This window comes from Xiphophorus couchianus, chromosome 12 (assembly GCF_001444195.1).
Source record: "Xiphophorus couchianus chromosome 12, X_couchianus-1.0, whole genome shotgun sequence".
Lineage (NCBI taxonomy): Eukaryota > Metazoa > Chordata > Actinopteri > Cyprinodontiformes > Poeciliidae > Xiphophorus > Xiphophorus couchianus.
Genome location: NC_040239.1, coordinates 31,325,016 through 31,350,436, shown reverse-complemented (window position 1 = coordinate 31,350,436; position 25,421 = coordinate 31,325,016). Strand labels below are relative to the sequence as shown.

The window sequence follows — 25,421 nt, the reverse complement described above, 5'->3', positions numbered from 1 at the left end:
TCTACTTGATAGTAATTACCTTCTTAGTGATATGAAATCAAAAATGTCATTTGAATAAGCAAGTAACTTTGGGTGAAGCATGCAAGATCATTTAAGTGAGATATTCAAGAAAACAAAAGGTTTTTTAAACAGATTTTATTTTATCAATAACAAACAGCCATTAAGCTTTGACAGCAAATTTGCGCATGGAGTAGAGGAGGTCTTTCCTCTGCTGTTTCTTTGTGCGCAGACTCTCTTCGTGCTTGTTGAGCTGGCGGCGCATTGCCCTGGTCTTCCTGGGTCTCAGATCCAGGGGCTTGTACTTCTTGCCCTGAAACAACAATGTTGGGGTCAGGAGATTTGGTCATACAGCCTGCTGAATGGTTCATCTGACACTGAACTTGTTTAGAAATATTTGAATAAAGTGTGTAAGAAAAAAAAAAAGCTGTGCATCCCACATCAACCACAAACAAATGCTCCACTCCCATGCTAAAAACAGTAATTTAGAATTAGATGGTTAAAAATGTTCTGATGCAGCAGCAACAATAACCAGATGTCAGAGCAGCCATTGTGACCAGGGTTTAGGAACAGTAATCTCAAGTCTCAGTCTTTTGGTAAGCAATTGTTGACAGTCAGTGAAACATCAGCTCAACAAATATCATCTCAGACTAGAGAAACTGAAAGTCCCAAGCCAACGGCTCTGTGTGTGTGTGTGTGTGTATTCAGTGAGCAGAGACTAAGGATGTGGCTCTCACCTTGTAGAACTTCCTCAGGTTCTCCTTCTGTGTCTGGTTGATGACAGTCAGGACTCGGGCGATGGATTTGCGAACAACACGGCTGTAAATCAACAGAGTCAGACAGCTGATCAATCCACTGATGAACACAAGAGCTAAGGGATTTACATCCTGACTGGATGAAAACAGCTTCCTAATGAGTTGGTTCCATCTCCTCCATGCCGCTGGGTGCTTCCTCCTCTGAACTTGTTCTGACCAGCGTGGCTTATAAATGTCAGCTACACAAGCAGGATTCCAACATCAACACAATAAACTGGAGGATTCCCACAACACTTCAACTCACTGTGTGGCTCAGAACATTTTCTTTAAATCAACATCACACTGGTTGAAACTCAGCAATTAGAATGCTAATTATTTTTAATCTGGGTTTGAGGATGTTTAAGTGAACTGCTTCAATGAGCAAGTGAATTTGTAAAAAGTTTTAGTTTTGCTTTCATCAAGTGATCATCTCTAGATACTAATCTTCTCCAATTCTAGAGAATCAGAGTTCAGTTTCAGTTCTGGCAGAAACTTCAACAAGCAGTGAAATGTTTCCAACTTTCACCCAAAGATGCAGGAAATGCAGAGGCATCCTAAGATTGAACAAGAAGTGGACCAGAGCAGGGCTGATTTGCAAAATATTGCAAATACGTAGTTAAGATTTTAAATGACTGTTTGCTACTATAGTTCAGCTTTCAAGACAGTAAGTTCTTCAGCCAGCTGCAGGAGAGCCCCACATTTGACAAACTGGACAGCAGGAGGCGCTGCAATGCCTGGGGAGAGAACAGGAGGGTTTGGTGTGTGAGGTGATTAATGCCTGGAACAGAAGCACACACCTCTACCCTCCATCAGAGTCCCAGCTGGGATCCATTGAGCTCATTTAGTCACTTTAACTGATTTCACCAATAGACACTCCAGCTTGTTCCAGTCAAGCTCTTCACTTATCCCTCACAGTGCTGCCCACAGGGAACTAGCTGTGCTCAGGTCCAGTGGGCTGCAGATGGGAACCAATACAGAAAAACAACATTTAAATCGTTCATAATTTCCACAGAGACAAGTTAATGTGCCTGCAGTTAATCCAGATTTAGATCTTTATTTTTAATCATTTCTGACAGGAAATGACAAACATAACCCAAGAGATCTTATACAAGGTACACTACTGTGGAAATAAATCTTTTTACTTGAATATGAACAAAAACCTCATGTCCCAAGATTATGTAGAGATATCAGTAATGGTACAGACTTCATTAACTGTTGCAGCAACCAAATGCTTCTCCTAGCTGCTGACAGACTTATTGCATGTCTCCACTTAGCTTCTGTAAGGAGCAGCAGGGCTTTTGGCTGGAAGACCTCTCTGAACTCTACACAGACTCTCTCTGAACTCTACACAGACTCTCTCTGAACTCTACACAGACTCTCTCTGAACTCTACACAGACTCTCTCTGAACTCTACACAGACTCTCTCTGAACTCTACACAGACTCTCTATGAGAAACAAGTCTGAACTTCAAACCATTAAGAGTTTGTTGTCCACCTGGCTGAGCATTTTGGATCCCTGTCATGTCAAATCATGATGTTTCCAACATCACCTTGATGTACTCCTTTTGAATGAAAAACAGCTCAACAGCATCATGTTCCCAGAACTATGCTCAGCCGTTCAGCAGAAATTTGCAGTAATGGTATCGTTTTGTTCTGGATCCCTTCGCAGGTCTGTGACCACGCTGGGCACATTTAGTCCCAAAAATAATAAAACTCTTAACGAACATTTCTTACAAACTCCACATCTATAGAGAGAATATTTTTAACCCATATGATACATTTGCTTTTAAAAGTTGGTGAATTATAATTATGTGTGCATCACCAAACACTGGTCATAAAATTAAGAGCGAAAGCGTCTAGAAAATGAACCTTCAGAAAGATCTTCCTGCCCCAACAACAGTGATTTAAATCTTTACATGGACACATTTCTCACAACTAGCTGCGGAGAAGAGGAAGCAGTTCGTCTGTGTAGATGTCGATCAACAGAAGCCGCACCAGCGGGTTCACACTCACATCTTGGAGAGCTTGGAAGCGGCTCCGCCGGTCACTTTGGCCACCCGGAGCTGGGACAGCTCGTTCTTCAGGTCATCCAGCTGTTTGAGCAGCTCCTCCTTCTTCTTGCCCCGCAAATCTCTTGCCTTGATCTTGGCCTGAAGTCGGACGGAGAAAAGACGTGTTAGAGAAGGCTGCTAGTTCTACACACAGGCCAGCCCCAGACCTCCTGCTCCTTTAAGGCACAGCTTCCACCGTTAAAACTATCCTTTAGATAATATAGTTCCATCGGCAAACCTACTGTGTTTAATTTTAAGTAAATGTACCAATAAGTGTTCTATAAACAAAACACTACACGAGTCATCGCTAGTCCCACCGTGTTTCTCAAGTTAGCTGTTAGCTTCTAAGTGGAGTAGCTCCGCTCGGTAGGAGCGCTTCATAATTAACTATTTCTTCCAAAACTTTAGTAACCGAACCTTCAATACATGTACCGAGAGGTACATAAGAACCTTATATACCACTACAGCTTGAATAACTCTGGTTAAACAATCTGCTAAACGTAAAAAAAATGGAAAATTTATCCCGGAGAGTCAGCTCCTCACCATGTTCGTCGTCGCTGCCCTGTTGGAAAGGCCGGACACACCGCGTGCTCAGAAAAAGTAGCTTCCGGAAAAAAGCGAATCAAGACTGTTATCCGAAATGTTCGAACAGCGCCCCTAACGGACGGAGTGTTTACAACAAGGACTCCACCACCACGACGTGCGCAATGACAAAGCAACATTTTTAACATTTTCAAGGAAATGTAAATTAAAATATATATTTTTAGAGGAGTTTTGTGTTGTTCTTTGTCACAATTTCTCTAGAACAGGAAATTAAATTATCCCCCCTCACACATTTTAACTTTGTCTTTAATAAATAACTACAGTGTGGAATAGGTTGTGTTAACCACATGAGTCTGTGGTGTACTTTCTTTCTACAATGACTGCAATCTGGTAAAATCTTTGTAAATTAAAGAAATCAATATTTTGTTTTCAGGTACTGAATACTGCCATCTCCATGTACTGTGTGCAAATATAGAAGAGGAAAAAATGGCAAAATGACACTGAATAAATAAGCAGGGTTTGGATTCAGAGATCAGGTTTCACGACCTTTCTGGGTTTATTTGTAATCATCATTGGAAAGCAATCAACTGTACTCAAGGCAGTCATTAAATCATAGAAAAGCTAGACACAAAGTTGTAGTAATGGAAGAATAGTGTGAAAGACATAACACAGCTTAACTGATAAGATTACAAAGTGCTCCCACTGTTAATTTCCTTGGAGACGGTTCATTCCACCCAAGCAAACAAAATGACTGCAGTTGGCTACCAGTCATTAGTAAAACAGTACAACAAAACTGCATTCAAAACTGTTTTCCTGCACCCCAGAATATCAAAGAAAAACCATACAAGCAACTTAAAATTCCAGAGTAATAATTAGGGGTGCACCGATTGCAATTTTCTGGATGATCACCGATCTTTAAAGTCTGACCTGCCAATTCCAAATTTAGGTGAAAGCAGTCTTTTTTGTCCGAAATGCTTCTAAATAGAAGAGGACAGTGGCTAATGGGGACTCAGTCAATGATTGGAGTATGAAGAATATGAATATGAAGATCTGCTATCAGCTGATCTCTGATCCCCCAATATTAAGGACATCAGGGCCAGTTCATCAACGGGCCGATTTATAGGTGCGCCCCTAATTATAAAGTCTGAAAGTTCATTCATCAAACTGAGAACTGAGGGAAAACATGAGGCAGGTGGACTGATTGACAGGCGGCAGCACAGATACATCAAGTCCTGGACGATGCTAATGATAAATATTGTAAACTCATCAAATCAAATTATTTACATCCATTGATTTAGAAAGATCTCAATGCATACAGTATGTACATATCTCTATACATAAATAGACATGTTGGAATGTAAATTCATTTACAGGAAAGGCAGGTACAGATCATATACATAGTATCCTTCTATTATTTTTTTTCTTTTCCAGTTATTCCTGTTGAGCAGATCCAGGTTTTAGACTTACACTTATTTAATTTAATTTATTTTATTGTTAGCACTGGGGCTAAAAACAGTAGACCAGCTTTAGAAGTTAGACATCTGACCGGCACTCCGGTTGGGGCCACTGTTACTGTATATGATGCACGATAAGCTGGAACAAAAGCATAAAGAGCGAGCTTTTTTAATGACAGTCACACTACGATTAAAACAGTTTTAATTAAGGCCATTCTGTTTTTAGCTCACCACACAGTGGCCAGTAAAATGTTGCCTTTAAGTACCAAAAAACTAGTACAAGTCAATTTCACCCAGTAAAATGTTTTGATTAAAACTCATTTTAGAAAACACAGCAGTCAAAATTTAGAATCATCCACAGAACGTTTTGAAGTAAAACTGACTCAGTCTGAGGAGATGTTTGTTTTAAGTAAAGACAGTCTGGATCCAGAGACACCAGTGTCAATAATTATGTCCATTTTACTTATTAGAACTGAAGACAATGCAAGTTTAGTCTTTTTTACAGACTAACATTGATGAAAGCATTCTGGATTTAAAACATGAGAAGCACTGAATAACAAGCCAACGCTGTCTGGTGAGGACAACGTTGGCATGGCAATGCTTTTTCGAACAGAACAATCAGTCTGCCTGTCTCTTACAGCATCACAGAGGGGAAAACATTCAATTTGTGTCAAATGTCAGAGGTAAATTGAGATACCTGCAGCAGATACTAACGAGACTGTCAGTTCCTTTGAAAAATCAATTACCAAATGCAAGGTGGTTGTGCCTTGATGATACTGTGTAGATCCTTTTTTGCCAGGAACACACAGACAACTGGTAACAGAGAGCAGGGGGAAGCTGTAGGAGGCGGTTCAAAGGTCAATAACAGGAGCCACAACGCAAAGAGGTCCTCTTCCTGGCTAATCTGGTCCTTTATTTCCTTCAGTTTCACCACTGCAGTTCACTTTGATGCTCATCAGCTCCAGTGAGTGGAAGAGCCTGAGATGGAAGGCCGGATGATTCCTTTAGGAGAAGGTTTGGATCCAAACCAGGACATCTAGAACAGAGAGGAGACACAGCTGGCATTATCGTTAACCTGCGGAAAGAAAACTCCAGAATGTTCGTACAACAGGAAGTTGTTCTGCTCTTAAAATCTAAATTGAATTCACTATTGGTGAATCTCAATGAGACGCACTACAGACTGTAGTAAGACTGTCCTCTGCAACATTTCACTGAGTAATGCAGCTCGTCTAACAAAGGAAACCTCAGCAGGTTCTTCCTTACCAATGATGTCAATGTGTGATTAACAACCCACCACAAGGATGACACTTGCATTTAGGGTCTCTGTGTGAAACTGTGGTAATAACTTTATATTCATTATTACTGGACCTGAAAAATGGTAAGTGGCCAGTATCCCTTATCTAATTCAGAGGATGCCAAGGTATACATATTTACATCCCTATACAAACATCAGCATGCATTTTTTGTAGTTTCCTGTGATGAAACAACAAAATGTCCATAATTTGTAAAAAAAAATAAAATAAAATACAGGTCGGAGCCTGAAAAACATGCATTTCCATTCACATCACAGTTATGCACTATTGTATAAAATTCCACTAAAATTAATCAATGCCTGTGGCTGTAACAAGACTAAGTGTACTCTCAAACATATAAAAGTGCAGTAGTACCCCAATCCTCCTGCTAAAGAACTGGAAATGCTTCCAGTTGTTCAGGAGCAGCTTAATTGAAGCAGGAACTCAGTAAAATATGAGACCACAATTACATTTGTCACCAAAAACTCCCAAAACTAAAGTGCACCTTAGAACATGTGAAAGTTAAGAACAGCCCCAACCTTGTACTCCAGAGTTTGCTTCAGCATGTCCTCTTCCTCCTGAGTAAAGTTGAGCAGCACAGACACAGCTCTGATCAGCTGGTATGCCTAACAGAGGAGACACCAGTAGTTTAGTGCGTGCTGGTCGGATCGACCTGGAAGTATCCAAGTGGTGATGACTCACCTCCGCCTCCCTCGAGGACATGAACTTGAGGACGACGTGCTTGAGATACTCAAAGTTGATTTCCCGTGAGTCGTTGAGGTCAGCGGTGTTGGTCACGGTGGTGTTGGAAGTGGGCGGGCTCGGGGCAGCTGACAGCAGTGGATCCAAATGAACACGCTCCTGTTTTTCAGCTCGGTTTTCCAAACACTTCTCCTTCCCTTCAGCTTCGGGTTCAGGCTTTAATTTCTTGAGCAAACACAGAAACAGGGATTTTAGAACAGTCCAGGAATTAATCAGTAGCCTGTTTAACCTTTTCTTTTTAGTATGCACACATGTGCTTTCAGATAGATGCTCCAGGTATTACCAGTTCTTTCTGTAGAGTTCTCTTTAACTCTGCCAGCCTCTGCTGCAGCTGCTTGATGGTCTGAAAACAACATGTGTTTTATGATGGGAGACAGCAGAGTGTGTTTAAATGCATATTAAAAGGTGGGCCATCCAACAGACTGTAGAGGAGATAAGATGTCTGACCCGGTTCTTATCGCTGAGCTGCTGCTCCAGCTCTCTGTTGACCCGGTGGATGTGATCTAGGTCGTCCACAGTGACACAGCTGTTCTGGTCCTCCTCACACACCTCCGGACTCTGAAGCTGCTCCGTTAGCGTTTCCACTTCCACCTCCAGGTACGAGATCTAAACGACACACGCCAAGCATAATCCACCCCAACGTAACCATCCGATTCAACCACTAATAATTATGTATGTCTAATAAGGCATATGGAGAGCAAGGACTGACAAATTATAATAATATGCAAAAATGATTTAAATGTGTCATTAATTTATTAAACTGGAAATACAGACATAACAGATTAAATATCAAATTCATTATATGTGCCTTGATTAAATGTATTAAATGCATTGACTTTTGTATTGTAAAAACTAGATTTATTGTAAAAAATCTTTCATGACTTAAATTATTTATTGCTCCTGTGCTGAAGCACACATGAATTCAAACAATTAACTTCAGCCATTAAACTCAGTGGACGGGATTAGAACAGCTTTTGTAGAGATCGGCAGATTGGCTGCTTCAAGTCAAGTTGTTATAACTTGAAATAATTTATTTGAATAACAAGTTATTTCTGAAATTTTCGGGGAAAATTTTGATTTGATTTGACGCTTGAAGCAGCCAATCAGGTGTCGAGGTTTCTACTGAAGCCCACTGGGTTTGACAGGGGAAGTTGACAGTTTAAATTAAATCATGATGTGCTTCGGCAGAGGAATATGAAAAAAAATATATTAAATCTAGTTTTCAAAATGAAATAAATACATTTAATTGAGGCACCTATTAAGTAATTCTAAATAAAAAAAATATTGCCAGTTTTTTTCCAGTTTTAAAAAAATGAATGAGACTTAAATAAATATTTTGTAACTTCTTTTATGTACAGTAATTTGGAACTCTTCACTCTCCATACAGCTAGCCTGTGTTCCATGTTGAAAGCTTGTTAGTGTGAGCTGACCCGCGCCTGGCAGCTGTCCAGCTGCTGTGTCTGGCTCTGCAGTGCCCCCTGCAGACTCGTCAGCTGGGAGGTTTTGTCCAGCTCTGCCTGTTGCAGCTGGGCATGCAGCCGCTCCGTCTCCTCTTGCAGCTCAGCCAAAGAGTCCTGCCGATTCTGCAGCTCTGCAGCACGCACACACACCCCCACACACACAGACGACACATGACAACACACATGATACGTCAAAGTGACAGAAATCGCAAACATATAAACCAAAAACAGATTACTATCTGCTTTGAAGGACTAATGGTGTGTATGTGTGTGTGTACCATTCTGAAGTGTCTGGACATCCTCATCTCTCAGTCGCAGTTTCTTAGCAGAGGTAGATAACTCCTGTTGAGAGTTCTGTAGGCCCACAGTCAGCTCACCAACCTGACATCAAGCAAAAGCAGATGACCATCACTCCACACTGATCAATATTTCAATATTTAATGCCTTGAAATTGAAATCTGTCTCTTTAAGAAGCTCCTGCTGTTTCTGAAACTCCGACTTCAGAAAATCATCATGACATCAACATTTTTACCAGCATTACTCTGAGAAGTAGCTTGTATAATGAGATCAGATGATGAACAGTTCCAGCAGGTGTTTGCTAATTGCTGCTGGCTAGTCTGAAGGAGCTGAGTGGGGGAGTCCTCGAATGCGTGACTGAGTCCACCCAGGTGTTTTGAACAACTGAATGGTTGTTCAGGATATTAAAGAATTTCTCAAACATACATGAAAGTATCAAATCAGCACTGCAGGTATGTTTTTGTAGAGGGAATGACATCATAACATGATGTAAAGATTAAAAAAAGCTGATTTTACATGATACTGCCGTGTAGTTTCTACACCCAAACAGACCTGTGTCTGCAGCTCCTGCTTCTGCCGTCTAGTTTCTTCCAGAGATTTGGCGATTTCTGTGCTCACCATCAGCCGGCTGCTCAGCTCCGCCTGAGGAAACAAACAACACACATTTACTCTGCTTCCCTAGAAACGAACAGCATAGTGGAAAAAAAACTCAAATCAAATACTCAACAAAAGCTCTGCCATTAGACAGGCCTCAATTTATCACAGAATGTGGACGGATTTGCCTGTTTCATCAAAGCTCTGCATCAACTTGAAAAAGTGCTGATTGAACTGAGCAAGTTAATTCTACATGTTCAGAGTAATTATAAATGATTCTGGAAATATTAGATATTTTTACCCACAATACTATAAAAAGTCAAACTCATTGTGACAAAACAGTTCTTAGCGTAAAAGTCACATGTTTGCTGTTAGCACCACAGTTGATTGTCTCCAAGTTTTACACTTTTTTATTATTATTAGTTTGAACTAAGTAAATAAGCAGTTTACCTTATAGTTCTCCAGCTCTTCTGCTTGCTGCTTTAACATGGTGTTAGCCTCAACAACCTGTTTATCCAGATCAGCCTGCCAGACAGAAAACAGGCTCTCCATGGTGTGACAACACACAACAAATACATTTTTATTTCTATATTTTTTGTTTAGCAATTATAGATCTAAGTGCCTATCTATATAGATTATAGATAGGCACTTATCTATCTCTCTACAAATAACTGCTGCTGCATCTAACTGGCTGTGTTTCCATTGTCAATATAATTGCACAATTCAACATTTTGAAAATAAATTTGCATAATGCAAACAAGCCAAATATGAAAAAGTTCTTGTTTTTTTTGTTAAAACGTTTTAGTGCTAGGATGAGACGATAAATTGATTTAATTAGCAAAACTGCAATGGAAACACTTTTCACATCACACGGGTCACATGATCAACAACATGGATGTTGCCACTGGTGCAAACCACAAAGAAGATGACAGGAAGTAGCTGGAGGATGATGGCACAGCATGTTTTTTAGTGACTTATCACATGAATAAACTTATTCACATGTGATGTTCTTTTTTAATGGAAGCACAGCAACTGCAAAATTGTGGTTTGTTTGGTATTGGAAGAATATCGGCAAAGTTTTACACATTTGTAATGGAAACGCTGCTACCGTTTTCACGTAAACAAAGAGAGAAGAAGAACCATACCACCCTGTCCAGGAGAGACTGTTTGTCTGTCTGCAGAGAGGAGTTGTTCTCCTCCAGTCGGCTGGCCCTCTCCACACTCTGCTGCTCCAACAAACACAACTGCTGCTCCAGAAAGGCCTTCTCAGCACTCCACTCCCCCTGCTGGAAGAAAACTGGCCTTAATGTACTTTAAAAAAAACTGGAACATTTTAACCAAACCTATAAATGACACTATTTCCAAAAGCAAAGGAGTTCAAATACACTTTTGGAAGATACTGATCTTTTTAAAAATACATTTCTGTTACTGTACTGAAAATGCACCTTTCCTAGTAAAACAAGGTCCTCAGCAGAAGTTATACATACCGAACGTAAAGTAGGTTACCTTAAAATTAATTAGCCCATCAAGATTTTTAATGTTAAACTCCTGGGACACATAGCTATCTGCCTTTGCCCAATACTTAAAAGTTCAAAGGGAAAACTGCAAGCTTTGAAGTGAAAGAGGAGGAGGCAGTGTTGTGATGTCTACCAGTTTCTCCATCTGCTGCTGTTTCTCTGTGACCTGCTGCTCTGCACTCTTCATCCTCTCTGTACTCTGCACAACCTGCTGCTCCAGACAGGCAATCTGAAACAAGAACATGTTACAGTAAATATGCAATAAATGATTGAGCTGCCGGTGAGGAAAGTTAGAGATGCCTGAACCTAAGTGGAATATAAATTCATCATGCTGATTCAGGGAGTTTTGTTCAACTCCTTATCTGTTGAGTTTTTTTCTAAAATAATATAGTGGATAAAACATGCCCTGGACTAAATGCAATGCTGTTCAATCAACGTGCAGAAGCTTTCCTTCAAAGCACAACAAGACGTCTGGCTTCAGATCTGGAGTGGAAACTAAACTACTTGTCAAAATAAGAAGCCACTCAGCACTCAGTATTGATCAGAATCCATATTAAGTGGTAAATGAGATTTAGAATTAATATTATAGAAAAACTACTGATTAAGGAAAGATGAGAAAAGTAAAAGTAAGAAAGGATTACAGAAAGGTAAAGAGGAAGAGCAGAAATATATTTCTGGTAAGGGAGGGTGTTTCTTTCATGTTTTTTGGGAACATGAGCACAGAGGAGCATACCAACAAGCATCTCCTGGAATGTACAGCCCCATGATGTCACTCATTGTGAGTAATTAAACGCAGCAGATGAGGTTGATACTTTTCAAAACTCTTGCTCAACACACAAATCCAGAGGAGATGCAGCCTACCACAGGAGAGCTGTTTTCATCTCCATCCTCATTAACATTATTCGAGTTCTAACGTTCCTATTTGCAGCTTGGCTGGACTTTGAGGTCTATCAAAAGTATTTCTTTAAAATATTTTTAAGAAATATTTATTCTAAAATTATTTAAAAGATTTAAGCAAATATAAGTGGCAAAACTCAAATTGGAGCTGAGCTGTCCTCTGTGTGTTGTGGAAAATGTAAGAATCTCAGAGAATATAAACAAGTCCTAAAAGAAAACCATCATGACCATCATCAGACTAACCCCAGTCATCATAATGTAGACCTACTATATATTATAAACAATACTAAATGATCAGTAAGAAAAGTCCTGTGACCATTACCAGTAAGTATGAATGAGAGAAGCAGCTTACCTGAGCATCTGTTCTCTCTCTGTAAGCCTTAGAGGAGTCCTCTTTGTGACGAAGAAGAGTCTGCAGCTCACTGATACTGCCACTCATCTTAGACACCTGAGTTCAGACAGGAGGACACACCCAGAAATCAGGAAGATAGACCTAAAGATTTATTTATTCTGTTCATTTAGGACACATTCACAACAGCTCTGTTTAGTCTGCTTTAGTCATTTGTCTAGAAGGTCCAGTTCTCAAGATCTCAAGTGGCAGTTTTACCTTCACCTGGTTCAAATCATGTCCCAAAATTCTATTACAATAGAATTTTGTAACTAATTATTAATTGGCATATTAATAATTTTGCTAGCTAATTATTAATTGGCAAATCCAAAAAATAATCAATAGATCAGTCCTACATTGTACTGATGTGAAGTCAAGCAGAAAGGACTCAGCTTTTCCACATATTGGTGTTAGAAGGATTTTAGCTGCAGATACATCAATTGTTACAAATGATCAAGAGTTCACTATAGGGACACAGCAACTGTATTTTGGCGATAAAATGTTTATTTTTATTTCAAAAAGAATTTAATTGCTTATTTGTATCTTGGAATGTGTTTCTAATATTGTATTAAAAAGGCGTAAGTGGCTAAATGAAAAATTTGCAGAATGTGACCTCTTTTTTTTATCAGATTAATTAATTAATTAATCCTCAAAACAATTGCTAGAAACCTTGATTTCTAAAATAACTGTTAGTTGCAGCCCTAATGCATTGCCTTGGTGTTTGTCTGTTTCAGCCTCTTCATAAAAAGAAGAGAACACAATGAACACAATCTATTTCAGTCATAGCTGAGATGCAACCAGAGGGACCAACAGATAAAAAAACATGTTCCTGATTTTTGCTGAATAAATTACATAATTCAAATTGTTGTGTTCTACTTGCATCATTTACATCCAGCCTTAGAAGTGAAGGAGGGCATACTGATTTTTAGATGGAGATGTAAAGTGAGCAGATGCATTGGTTCACCTGCGCCTCCAGAGAGCTGACAGTGTCGGAGTGGTTGGTCCTGACAGCCAACAGTTCTGCTCTCGTCTCTTCCAGGTTTAGCTCAAGATCACTTTTCTAGAACAAAAACAGCAGCAAAAGTAATCAGAATTATTCTTCTACTTCCCTTCTCATATTTATAATTTAGACTCTTTGTCTAAATTAAATCTGACCAAACCTTTCTTGCTTTAAGTCGGTTAGAATTATTCGGATTATTTCTATTTTCTGAATGCCAGAAAACACAATATTTTTTTTAGAGACTCGTTTTGTAACTTTCCAGGAATACAAAAGTTTAAATACATTTGGTTAGTGTCCAGTGATAACTTGTCTTTCAAAATGTATATAAACTTTTGAATTCAAGCAAATAATTTGGGTAACTAATTGACCTAAAAAACAAGAGACGTTTGGTCAGATATAACTTCACACAGTGAGAAAGAAATGTGTACGTGTCTTTTTTTTATTTGGTGTATGTAAATATCTGGTTTCAACTGTATATTAAGTGTGAATGCCTGCAATGAGGAAGAATTATTTCTAAGCTTTGGACAAAAAAATCTGTGAAGGGACTAGAGGAATCTTGTTGGGAGAAGCCCACCTCCTGAAGGAACTCCTGCAGATGCTCGTCTTGGCTCAGATTCCCCTGCAGCCGTCTCTCCAGAGACGAAGCCTTCCTCTGAAGCTCCACCAGCAGCCGCGCTTTCTCCTCCTCTGTCACTGCAGCCTGACCAAACAGTCATGACAAGTTCACACTCTGTAGTTATGAACTTGAAGCCTGATACATACTGATGCACTTCTGGTTCATGTAAGTCCTGAATTGCATAACTTCATCGCATGATAAATAAAAACCAGCTTGATAATTTCCATTTGGATGATTGTTTCTTTTTCTCTCTTTTTCTACCAAAGACTGGATGACAAGAACTTCAGTCTGGTGCACTGGTCTCAACAAGACCTTTTTTTGAAGGACAATTTTGTTTATAGAGTGTTATAGACTGCTATTTTATTTAGGTTGTTTTGGATATTTAAAATGCCTTCCAGTTCCAGTGTTAAATGTTTGTTAGAAATTAAAATTTGTTGATCTTTGAGATTGCATTTTTATGCCATTATCAATATGTTACTTGAAAATGGTCTCAAAATAATATTGTTGTTTACCACAATAACTTCTGGCACAATTTATTGTCCAGCTTAACAGTTTTATAATAAAAGGCCAAATCTTGACTTTGGCTAAGAATTATTTCTGCCACCTTTGTTCTCACCTTCTGTAGTTGTAATTTCAGGGATTCATTTTCAGCCTGCAAATCATGGAGGGATTTCTCTAGAGATGACGCCATGTTGTGGGACTGAAAGAAATAAAAAGATAATGTTATTATGAACGGATCAGCACAGTGTTCAGTGCAGAAGTCGCAGCGTTCTGAGCTGACCGTTTGGAAGTCTTCTGAAACCCGCTGGATGACCGCCTGCAGCTCCTGGCATCGTGTTTCTAGTTCACAGATCTTCTTGTCGGCTTCCTCTCGGAGCAGCAGCAGTTCTTCTCTGCACAAGTACAAACAGGTTGACGTTCCACAGTGCACAAGAGGGGTTTTCAGAGAAAATACTGTTCAAAGGGCTCCTGAGACCCGAGCTGCCCTACAGAGCTGCTGGGTGAGTTACACCTGTGTCGTCTTTTAAGCCAGATAAAACACAACGGCCACATCTTTTATGCACCCGGCGTTCACCAATGGAGAAATGTAGTCATTAACAGCTGGAGCAAGATGTCAGGACTGATCAGACTTCCCACCATGCATCTGGACAACCCTGTCCTCACAGTCAGTTTGGTTCCAGATTGTGGCTTGGAGTTTGAAAAATAATAAAGTGGATGTTAAAAATAAATATTTTTTTTAATTTAGGTGTTGAGGACAGATTTGATCTTTTTAAAGATTTGGAAAGTGAATATATAAACTCTCATAATGCATGGTTAAACTGCTAAAAAAAATTCTTTGGAAACAGAAGAAAATTTACAGCTGAAGCAGAAGCTAAAAATCCCACCAAAGCATCAAACAGACACCATGAAAAGGTTTTTGTTGTCCACTCTCCATCACCTGGAGAGTGATGGACTCTTCAGGTGAGAGTCCAACACTACACCCAGGTCTGGGGCCTGATCTCTAGTTTCCAGCTGTATTAACTGAAGATGACTTTAGATCATTCCTTTTTATGTCCAAAGATAATAGCTTCAGTTTTGTTTCAGTTCTGCTGGAAAAAGTTGTGGCACCTCCATGCATTGATTTGTTCAAAGCATCTGTTTAGTGCTTGGATGGATTCAGAGCCACCTGGTGACATCATAATGTAAAGCTGTATATCATCTCCATAGTTACAATATCTAGTCTTATTTCCTGTTCTAACCTGAGTCAGTGGAAGCATATAGATATTGAATAAAAGGGGTTCTAGGACTGAATGTTGGGGTACCCAACATCCATTCAAGAGGAGTGAACTGACATACATTCAAAGCTAAATTATTAGCACCATTAAGTGGAACATTGATCAACATACAGTATCTTATGTATAATTTTGATGACATTTGACAAAATGTAATATTTATTGCTTGTTTCATAATTCATGACTATGATGTTTTATAATGTAAAGCAGTTTCAACGGCCTTGTTGCTGAAACCTAAAGTCAGGTTTATACAAATAAACTTGACTTTAGGGCTCGTCTATAAAAAGTCCTGAACATCAATGCAGAGACATTGATAAGAATTCTAACACAAAGCTAAATGATTCCTTGGATTCATGGCTGAACATCTCACCGCTCTATTTCCAGCTCTGAGTTGAGTCTGCTGCTGTCCTCATGCTGCTGCTGCAGAGACTGGAGCTTCCCCCGAGCCTCGGACAGACCCCGCCTCGCTGACTGAACCTCAGCCTCCTTCTGCTGGAGCTCCCACTCCCGTTGGCTCAGCATCTCCTCCTTTCTCAGCAACTGATAGACAGAAAGATTTTAAAAAATACCACTTTAAGAAAGTAAACATGGATGAGAGATGTGTAGCCAAGAACATATTAAACAATTCCTTTGGGTCCTGCAGTGATATAAAGAGACTGCACTAAGTTACAGTGTAGCTCTTTAATTAAAGGCTGTAGGTCCGCTCTTCTCTATTCTAACTTCTCTATTTAATCTCAAACTGTGCTTGAAAAAGAGATGTTGACAACCTTCACATGTACGCACCATGTGCTTAACTTTAGCAAGCTCTTGCTGCTGAAAGCCTTCCAGTTCATCCAGGTCATCCCTTTTCTGGAACAGTGCTAAGCTTTGTTCCATCATCTCCTCAAGCCGAACTGACAGGGCAGCTTTTTCCTAAACATACAGAATAACTATTTATACCAGAGATCCCACACATTCGCCATTCTAGATATGTTGGGTGGCAGCACACTCTCTGAGACTCCCTGTGGGGTTCCAACAGCACTTCTACAGTCTGTGTGTTCACTGATGGCAGTGGAGGTCCAAACTAGCAGTGCAGAGAGCATTCTTAAAGGGGCAGAATTATGTATTTTATCATTTTATAGCTCAATCAAGTAAGTATGTTACCTTCCATTGTTATAAAAATGCTATATATCAAATATGACCTATAAGAAATTTGACTTTGTAATTTAACACTTTGAAATTGGGCCTTTGTCTCTTTAAGAAAGGCGTGATCTTTTTGAAACTCCACCTTCAGGAAGTCATCACATGTCTCCTCTATTAACCCTTTAACAACAATTTATATCAGCATTGCTCTGAGAAGTAGCTCCTATTATTAGCTCAGCAGATGCGCAGTTCCGTCAGGTGTATAGTAATTCCTGCTGGCTAGTCTGAAGGAGCAGAGTGGGAGAGTCATGGGGGAGGCTGAAGCTCTGAGGAGGAGCTTCATACTTGGAGGTGGAGCCAGGCCCCAGCCAGCCGTTTTGCACAGCTGATTGGTTGCCAACAGAGACTACAGGATTTCTCAAACATACATGAAAGAATCACGCAAACAAGTATATTTTTGATGCTGGAATAACATTATAACATGATGTAAAGCTCACAAAAGTTAATTTTACATAACACCGCCCCTTTAACAGACCAAATGGATTGTTCAACAATGCTCAGTCCAGCAGCTGAAACGAGCCGTTGCCATTCTGTTTCTCTCTTCAACTTTTCAAGAATATGTATGGTGTTGACTAGAGCTCCAGGGGTAAAATCAAGCTGTTCAGTTTTTGTTCACACCACAGGGAGCACTAGAGTAGGCATTTCACTCTGACCAAAGTCAAAATAAAGGGAGTATGTGGTGCCATGGAACATTAAATCATAAGGTTGGATGACACTCAGCTCTTGATATCCTCAAATATTCTCAGAGTATTTCCACCTGTCCACATGTTCGAGCCATGTTATCTTGTTAACATGTGCAGCATGTTAACCTGTAAATCTATGCATGAGACTTGGATTTATACTAACAAACTGGTTTCCGTAACAACTGGACATGCAGACAGCTAGCAGACTTTAGGATTCTCCAAATTCTCCAGGACATTGGTCTGAAGGGTAAAACATACCAGCAGGTGGCAGTACTAAAGGATTCAGAGCCATTATATTTCAGTTCCACTTCCACATAAAATGAAAGAGATGCAATTTAAGATACTTTAAGCTTAAACTACAAGAAAATATGATTGTGATAGATATGTGAGATTATACGTTTTGAAATGTCTTTCAATTTTGGTTTTTATCTAAAAACATTAATTCTATCTAAACAGACAATAATACAAGCATAGTAGCAGGTTGATAAAAAAACTTCATTCTAACTGTTCAGTTCTTTTAATAGAGCAAATAAAATGTTATATTATTAATCGTGGCCACTTGTTGATGGAGGAGCATTTTAATCATTATGTTTACAATGTTTGGTTTGTTTTAATAAGGCCCAGCAATATTTACCGTCTCTCTCTTTCGTCTCTGTTTTTTTGCTTGTTTTAATAAGTATGTGATTGTTATTAGATAGTGGATCATTTTCAATTATGCCAGTTTCAGATTCATGACTATAATGTGGTAGATCTTAACATCCCACCTGAACCCCAACCGTCCCCAACTACAGTAAAGCGACAATAAACAGGCTTCTGTTAAAATATCATTTAAAAATGAGTACCAGTTCTAAATATGAAATTTTATTTTATTTATGCTTTATTTGAAAAAAAAAAGGTGCATCAAAAATTGTTTACATCCTTTTCAGTGAAAAATTTTCAATTCAATGAAAAACAAAATCCTATACTGGCATCAAAACAATCTTGTAACTTCTTATATATATACTGATTGGACTTCTGCATCTTTCCTTTTGATGATTTACTTCTTGCCATGATCCTAAGTTTTAGCTTCCTTCTGAGATTCTCTTCCAGGTTCAATCTGGACTGGCTGGGCCATTTGAAAACGTTACTTCCAGTCAAAAGAAAGACAGTAAAATTAAAAATTACTTTAAGCCTAAATCTGCCAGCGGTGTGAATAATTTTGGGCTTGACAGTATGTAATGGTGCTACCCACAAAAGATGAAGTAAAAAATTTTTTTTTTAAAAATCAAACAAAACAGCCCAGCTTTACACCACTTTACGATGAAATGGTAAAGAACATGCATTTATGTTACCGCAACACCAACATGATTCCACTGCACATTTCAGTGCCAAGAAAACTTTCAGGGAATCCAAACTATATCAAAACCTCCAGAAAAAACATCAGAAACAATTTGAGGTACTTGCGTTTTCTACATCAGCCATCTTCTCCATCCATTCCTGAAGGAAAAGGGAGAAAGAAATAAGCAAACAAGCTAAACTCACAAACTAACAGTTGTTGTGAGATTTGACAGACACAGAGGGATTTACCTGATCCTTTTTTTCCAGAGCTAAAGCCATTCCCTCAGCCATTTTGGCCCTGCTGCTCTGATGACACTCATTCTGCTCTTGGAGTTTCTTAATGGATGCTGTGCAGTGACAGTGACAGCAGGAAAAAAAGGAAGAAACCATACAAAGGTTCATATGTAAATGACACAGCCAATAAATTAAAAAGTGGCTTTGTTAGTAGCTGTGAAGGGAGATTAGGTGTTCTTCCTGGAAGCAAAACCAAAAAATAGGAAAAAACAAGCAAAGAGGAGCGATGCATGGCGAAAGAGAAAAAAGGGCAGAAAGGCTATTGTTAAAGAATCTGTGCAGGGTAAACAAATCCACCCTGGTTAAACCTAAACTAATTCCCTAAGACCCCCCACCACACAGGGGTGTCCACACACTGACCTGATGGTCAGAGTGAAGGACTTTGGTATTAAACCTAACCAGATGCTGTTGTATGCAGTTCTACAAAAAGATAAAGAGGCTTTTTTGCTGGTCTAACACTCAAGAGTCAGAAGTTATCAAGAGTTCCCGACAGGATTAAAACACTCTACATTTTTAAGAAAACAATAACATTATCACAGGAGAATCTTAACATCTTTAATTCTTTCACTTCTCAACAAAAATCTTTATTCACTCATTTTTAAAACAAAGACAATATTAATTTTCCATTTCATTTATACAGCAGATATTAGGGAACAAACCAAACAGACTTTGTGGTTATAACATGACAATAGGTGATGAAGGGCAGGAATATTTCTGAGGCTGCTGCAACTAGCTAAACAGCAAATAACCCCCTAAACACCAAAAAGGAGGCAGGTGACATTATTTGAAAGACGACCTAGAACTGAGAAGCCCTCAGGTTTGAAAGGTCAACAAGATGAGGTGGAAGTAATTTAAGAATTTGTTGAGAAGTTTCACCACTGGCAACAAAGTCAACAGACCAGAAACCACCTATGCTGACCTCTACTATTTACACGTGGGTCATAGGTGTGGCTGCACTCACTGTCCTCTGCAGAAGGCTAAGTACTATTCCATCAATAAAGAAGGACACAAAAATCTCTGGTTAAATACAAGAAACTGAGGGTGGATTTTTAGATTGAAAGAAAAAGCAGCAGCCAAGTGTCCACAAAGCAAAGATTTAAAACTAATCCATACAGAAGTGTAGAGGGGCTTGGTGATGCTGAGGAAAGTGGAAAGATAAGCAAGAGAGAGAAAGCTGTTTGGGAGGAGAGGAGAGGTACGTACAATCCTGATGCTTTTCTAAAGCAATTTCAAGCTTCTCCTTGGTCTTCTGCATAATTCGTAGCTGCTCAGCGTAGTCTAGTGTCGAGAAGTAGAGTTTTGGGATGGGGTATTGACAACACACACATAGACACACACACACACACACACAAAACAGAGGCACAGACCAGGTAAGAGACAGGCAGGGGAGGATATAAACAAAAGGACAGGGAGAAAACAAAAGGGAAAATATGATTGAGAAACAATGGAAGGTAAAGTTTCTAATGATTTTCACACCTAAGAAAACCATACAGGTTTAAAGGCTTCATGAGAATGTATGACCTTTAACCTTTTCTATGGGTGAACATCATTATTGCAACTAAAGGGAAGAAAAGGAGAGTGTAGGGCTAGAAAATAAAAACAGCAACTTTTCACAATGGATAAAGAGTACATACACAATTAAACAACCACAGACACATTCACTGATCCCAACCTGACCTCAGCTGGAAAAACTCAACTAAATAGCTGAAACTTACACCGGCTGGCGGCTCGTTAGATTCCAGTCAAAATCAGCTGCTCTGCCTTCAGTTATGAAACACACAACTAAAATGTAAATATAAAATAGTTTAGACTTCACAAATTTACCATTAGTACAAAATTATTCTACAGTTAGTTAAGGCTACCATTTTACTACAGGAATATTTCATTGTCAAATTTCTCCAGATTAGAGAAGTCTGTAGAGAATTCACAGAAAACAGAACCGAAAGCAAAGCAATGAGCAGGATTCATAAAAACCACTTAATCTTTCTATCAAAAACAAAAAACACATCATATAGAAAACAATTAGTACTTAAGCTGTGAAAAATAGGAGTATTAAGACTTGAGGAAAGGTTTCAACTTGTTTTCTACTGGAATCACATAAGTGAAATCACTACAGACTTCCAACATGGACATGGCTTTTGTATATTCATACCTCTGTGCATTACTGCTGCAGGCTGCAGTACACCTTGGATTATTATTTTTCTAGATATCATGGATGTTTGCATTCAAACATAAAAAACTGATACATTTTTCACACAGTTTATAAAATATTATGATCTGGGATTATAACATGATCTTTGTTGAGCTCAAACTGTTCAGATATTTGTCACCTAACAAAGCTGTAAAAAGCCATTTTATACTTGCAGTTATCATCTGGCTACTTTCCTGAGAGGTTGTATGTACAGTAGGCAGTGTTTAGGAAATCCAAGATGGAGGACACATGATGTTTAAAATCCTCCAAATGGTTACCCATGCTTTATAAAGACCCCGATTGTCAATCTATAAGCCACACAACAAGGTTTGAGGTTCAAAATTAGAGATGGTCAAGGATGGATGATTCAGTGACCACACATGATTTTCAGGCAGATCGGCCCAAACTAAAGAGTCTGATGTTCTTCTTCGGGATTGAAGACAAGACGTTGGCCATGACCAATAGCAGAGAGGCGTTTAATGTGAAATCAGGTGAAGCACAGAACCTCTGGCAGCCATGGACTGTTTCACCTATTTGGTAATCTGACTTAAGTCAAAGACATAGTGAAAACACATGCTTTATTAATGAACGCTGAAATTGTTTCATATCTGAAGAGGAAGCTCTACAAAAACAGAGTTCACTAATCAACTAAGGAATTCTAATTGGTGCATCTTTGGCAAAAATGGGAATATTTGGCTTCCATCAATGAAGTAGTTTCCTTTTTTCATTGACCCTCAGGTTTTATTGTTTATCAGCACAAAGTTTTCTGCTTACTGCAAACGTTAAATGACTTTGATCTGTACTGCATCAGACTGAAAAATGCTTGACCTCAGTCCCACATCCTACCGGACAGCTTGGCCTCCAGCTTCCGGATCTGATCGTTTCTTCTAAGAAGCTGGGCTGACAAGTCGTCCCTGGAGCTGCTGCCGTCAGATGCCTACAGAAAGACAAACAGCAATTAGAACCTTCATCAGAGAAAACATTAAAAGACAGACATTTTAAGATAGCTACAATACGAGTCACAAATAAAACAAAAAATGTAAAATACAAGGTTTATCTTGAGACCTTGCCACAGCATATGTTTAAACATCTTTCCAAAAAAAATGTTTTTAATTTAATATTGCTTACATATTCTTCACTAGAAACGCATCATGTGATGAGCAAATGAAGGCATAGAAACATTACTTCTGCCTTTCCTATTTATGCACTCAGTACTGCTGAACTTTTTGAAGTGTTTAAATCCATTGAAAAAAAGGGTTTTTTTCTTAACACATACCATCATTTATTTTGAAACTTTCTCTGTATTAGACGACTATATTCAAATTGGGATGTTGGACGTTCAAAGGGCAGAAACACATGATCCAGTAATAAATCATATCATGATCAGTCCAAGTGGTGAGTTAGTTACAGCCCTCCTAACATCTAGCAGTTGACAGGTAAAGTTTGCAAAGCGAACCAATTTCCTGCTCTTACAATATTTTATCCATCAGAAAGACATCTGGACTAGGGTTTCAAATAGTGATTATTTTAGAAATAAATTAATCTATGGTTATTCTGACAATTAATCAGATAAAAATTGGCACATTTATTAAGCCTTTTTATACAATCTTAGAAATACATTAAAGATGCAAATAAATATTTTTTCCTTTATATATATATATATATATATATATATATATATATATATATATGTCTATTTTCAATAGACAGTTAGGAGAAATTAATGCTCTAAAAGTGTAAAAAGGACAACCTGCACAGACTACCTGGGCTGTACCAAAAGTAAAACCGAGACACTGCTGCTCACTGAATTATTTAGCTGAGCTCAACCTGTACAGTTTTCCTTTGCTAGTGAGAGGTGACACCATCCTGAGAGTTTAACACGCCTCCATTTGTTTTATAGAGTAAACAGCAGACTGAAACGCAAGACACACAGATTAAAACAGATTTAAAAAACTGTTAGAGTTTTGTGGTTTTTAAAAAATAGATTATCAAATCACTTAAATAAACATGGAGGACTTATTCTGGTTTACTTTAAAGGCCAGGAGCAATAGCTTAAAAATGGCCTGTGCAAGAAAGACCAACCCAGTGAGAAATCACTGTTCCTGCACGACGTCAGTCCCACCCTGGTCCGGCTGCTCGGACCTGCCTGACTGGCAACCATTTAAAACAGGACCAGAGTTCCTGAGCATGCACCGATCTCAACAGCCTGGGACACTTTGCAGTACAGAAGAGGGTGTTCATTATTACATCACAATATGATACATAAACTCTACCTGAACTCTGGACATGGCTGATATTTAGGCAGAGACACCAAAATAAAATTTAGAGGTCATTATTCAGCAGAAAATCTGATGACCTCTAAGACATTTAAGTAAATTTTAACTGGTTATTTCTTCTTTTGTGTTTCAGTAAGTTTTCTGGCAATGTTATATTACTTGCTGTACTTTAGAACAAACGGATTATGTCATTACTCTCCAATTTGTGAGCGTTATCAAGAAAAAAATTAAATAATGTATAAAATCCACTGGAGCAAAGTCCTGGAGCTCTTAAAAGCTTTTATCCAATCTGGGTTACTGTCAGTGTTGGAGCTGGAACACAACTGAACCAAACCACTGAATCCAGGACACTCAAAAGCATCTTCATGGTTCTGTTTATAATTTTTAAGTTTTAAAGAGACCGTTTCTATCAGAACAACTGGGATAATCCCAGACATATCTGAGGTGTTGACTAGAACAGATCCTGGTCCTCAGGAGGACCGCTCTGTACGTTTGAAATGTGTACCTGCCTCAGCACACCTGATCTGAGTCAAACAGTTCAGGTTTCTGCAAAAGCTATTGAGAAAACATGAACCTAATTTAAATTTGTCCTGCTTTAGTTGTTCCTTATTTTGCACATCATATAATAAACTTAAAAAGTCTCCAGTCGGTCGTCGGGAAAGGGTAAAAAGCAAGTGATGCAGGATTGGGCTACAGACCAAGATGTGAAGCTTCAAAGTACTTACAAAGTCATCCCCAGAGTCAGCTCCCACTGAGGTGATAGATTCCTTGCTAATAGTGCGGGGGATCCGGACACCACTTCTGGGGGCTGTGGCCGCCTCCTCTGCAATCTTCTTCTTCAGCTTGGCAAACATGTTCCTCCCTTTAGCGTCTCGTTTTGAGTGCACTTTACAACTTCTGGAGAATTTGTGACCATGTGTATGGATGTTAATGCCTGCTGTTCAGAGGGCTCAAGAAAATCGTCCTGTCTTTTCTGTTCCCACTTCAAAACAGGCTTGTGGTGTTTTCATTCTGCTACATCTAGAAGAATAAAAAGGACATTTAACATAATGTATATACCAACAAAAGAGGTTGTTGAACCTGTATTCCAACTGCAAAACCTGAAGTTATTGAGTTTGGCATTAATAAAATTTGCTTTATGCCTTTATGGTAATTTTCCACTTACAACTGGAGATACACTGTTTCCAACAGAGGCACTGTGCACCTACCTGAAGTGCACTGTTCACTTCAGGTAGGTGACAGCAACCTGAACACCTCGGTTTGATAGATCCTCCTACAGAAGGCATTTAAATCTTGGGGAGACAGCAAGGCGGGGACTCTTTGTAAAAGCTCAGAAAGTTGGATCTTATATCAGTCGATCAGTTTAGAAGATATGTGTCAGTTCATCAAATCTTATCTTGCTTTCTATAAGTTGCATAGCTAAATGTGTTGCCATGGATGAGCTTCTGTTTATTCTGACTAAATCTGCGTACATCATTTAGTGACACACTACTGTCTTACGAGGGTTTATCCAATTAGGACCGTCCAGGCAAACTGCCACATAATGTTTTGACAGCCAACTAGCTCTGCTGTTTTTAACAATGAGAATAAATGTTAGCTCTCGCTAGCTTACTGCTTCTCCACTCTCTTACCTTAATAATTCCGACTAAAAGTCCACTCGTTGCGTTTCCACGTTATCGGTGGCTTTACATATTGTCCTTTTCGTTATACACTTACAAACAACTCCAAGAGAAGCAGGTAAATAAAACGGTAATTAAAAAAAGTCGGTGAAACTGACTCGTCTGACAAGCTAGCTACTGCTGGGGAGCTAGCTACACGTAATCAACCAACCACCAGCTGACTGAATACGTCACGGCGAGGCCTCTGCTGATTGGCTAGCAGAGTTTGTAGGCGTGGCAACGTAGATCGTAACAGCTATGGTGAACAGTCCCTACAGCCAAAAGAGGTAAAGTCAGCATTTGATAATAGCACAGTATAGACCACAGAGAATACAAAATAATACATATTAAACTCCGACAACTTATTACAGGAACTTATATTCTATC

General features: G+C 39.0%; 2 protein-coding genes and 1 long non-coding RNA gene across 5 annotated transcripts; 1 reads left to right on the top strand and 2 right to left on the bottom strand.

The window, feature by feature from the left end:
- Positions 1-118: 118 nt before the first annotated feature.
- rpl35 (ribosomal protein L35) lies at positions 119-3,538 on the bottom strand. Its single transcript, XM_028033449.1, has 4 exons — positions 3,385-3,538; positions 2,804-2,940; positions 735-816; positions 119-310 (listed from the first exon to the last, which is right to left on the bottom strand). Exons 1-4 carry the CDS (start codon positions 3,385-3,387, stop codon positions 161-163), a joined length of 372 nt encoding a protein of 123 aa, XP_027889250.1. The 5' UTR covers positions 3,388-3,538; the 3' UTR covers positions 119-160.
- On the top strand, positions 2,828-20,656 carry LOC114154394 (uncharacterized). The gene is made up of 3 exons (XR_003597560.1): positions 2,828-2,965; positions 8,979-8,982; positions 20,645-20,656. It is a non-coding gene; the product is annotated as an uncharacterized LOC114154394 (long non-coding RNA).
- golga1 (golgin A1) lies at positions 3,909-25,206 on the bottom strand. 3 transcript variants are annotated; one of them, XM_028033445.1, is made up of 24 exons: positions 25,008-25,206; positions 24,102-24,396; positions 21,947-22,037; positions 20,113-20,187; positions 18,865-18,962; positions 18,742-18,774; positions 16,217-16,345; positions 15,804-15,973; positions 14,443-14,554; positions 14,278-14,361; positions 13,620-13,745; positions 13,010-13,105; positions 12,010-12,105; positions 10,894-10,989; positions 10,389-10,529; positions 9,694-9,768; positions 9,202-9,291; positions 8,631-8,733; positions 8,323-8,483; positions 7,340-7,498; positions 7,176-7,235; positions 6,833-7,057; positions 6,670-6,756; positions 3,909-5,874 (listed from the first exon to the last, which is right to left on the bottom strand). In XM_028033445.1, the coding sequence occupies exons 2-24, from the start codon at positions 24,228-24,230 to the stop codon at positions 5,794-5,796; spliced, it is 2,517 nt and encodes an 838-aa protein (XP_027889246.1). In that variant the 5' UTR covers positions 24,231-24,396; positions 25,008-25,206; the 3' UTR covers positions 3,909-5,793. The 3 variants fall into 3 exon arrangements, with proteins under 3 accessions (XP_027889246.1, XP_027889247.1, XP_027889248.1); XM_028033446.1 differs by lacking the exon at positions 20,113-20,187; XM_028033447.1 differs by lacking the exon at positions 16,217-16,345 and having other exon boundaries at positions 25,008-25,205.
- Positions 25,207-25,421: the final 215 nt, after the last annotated feature.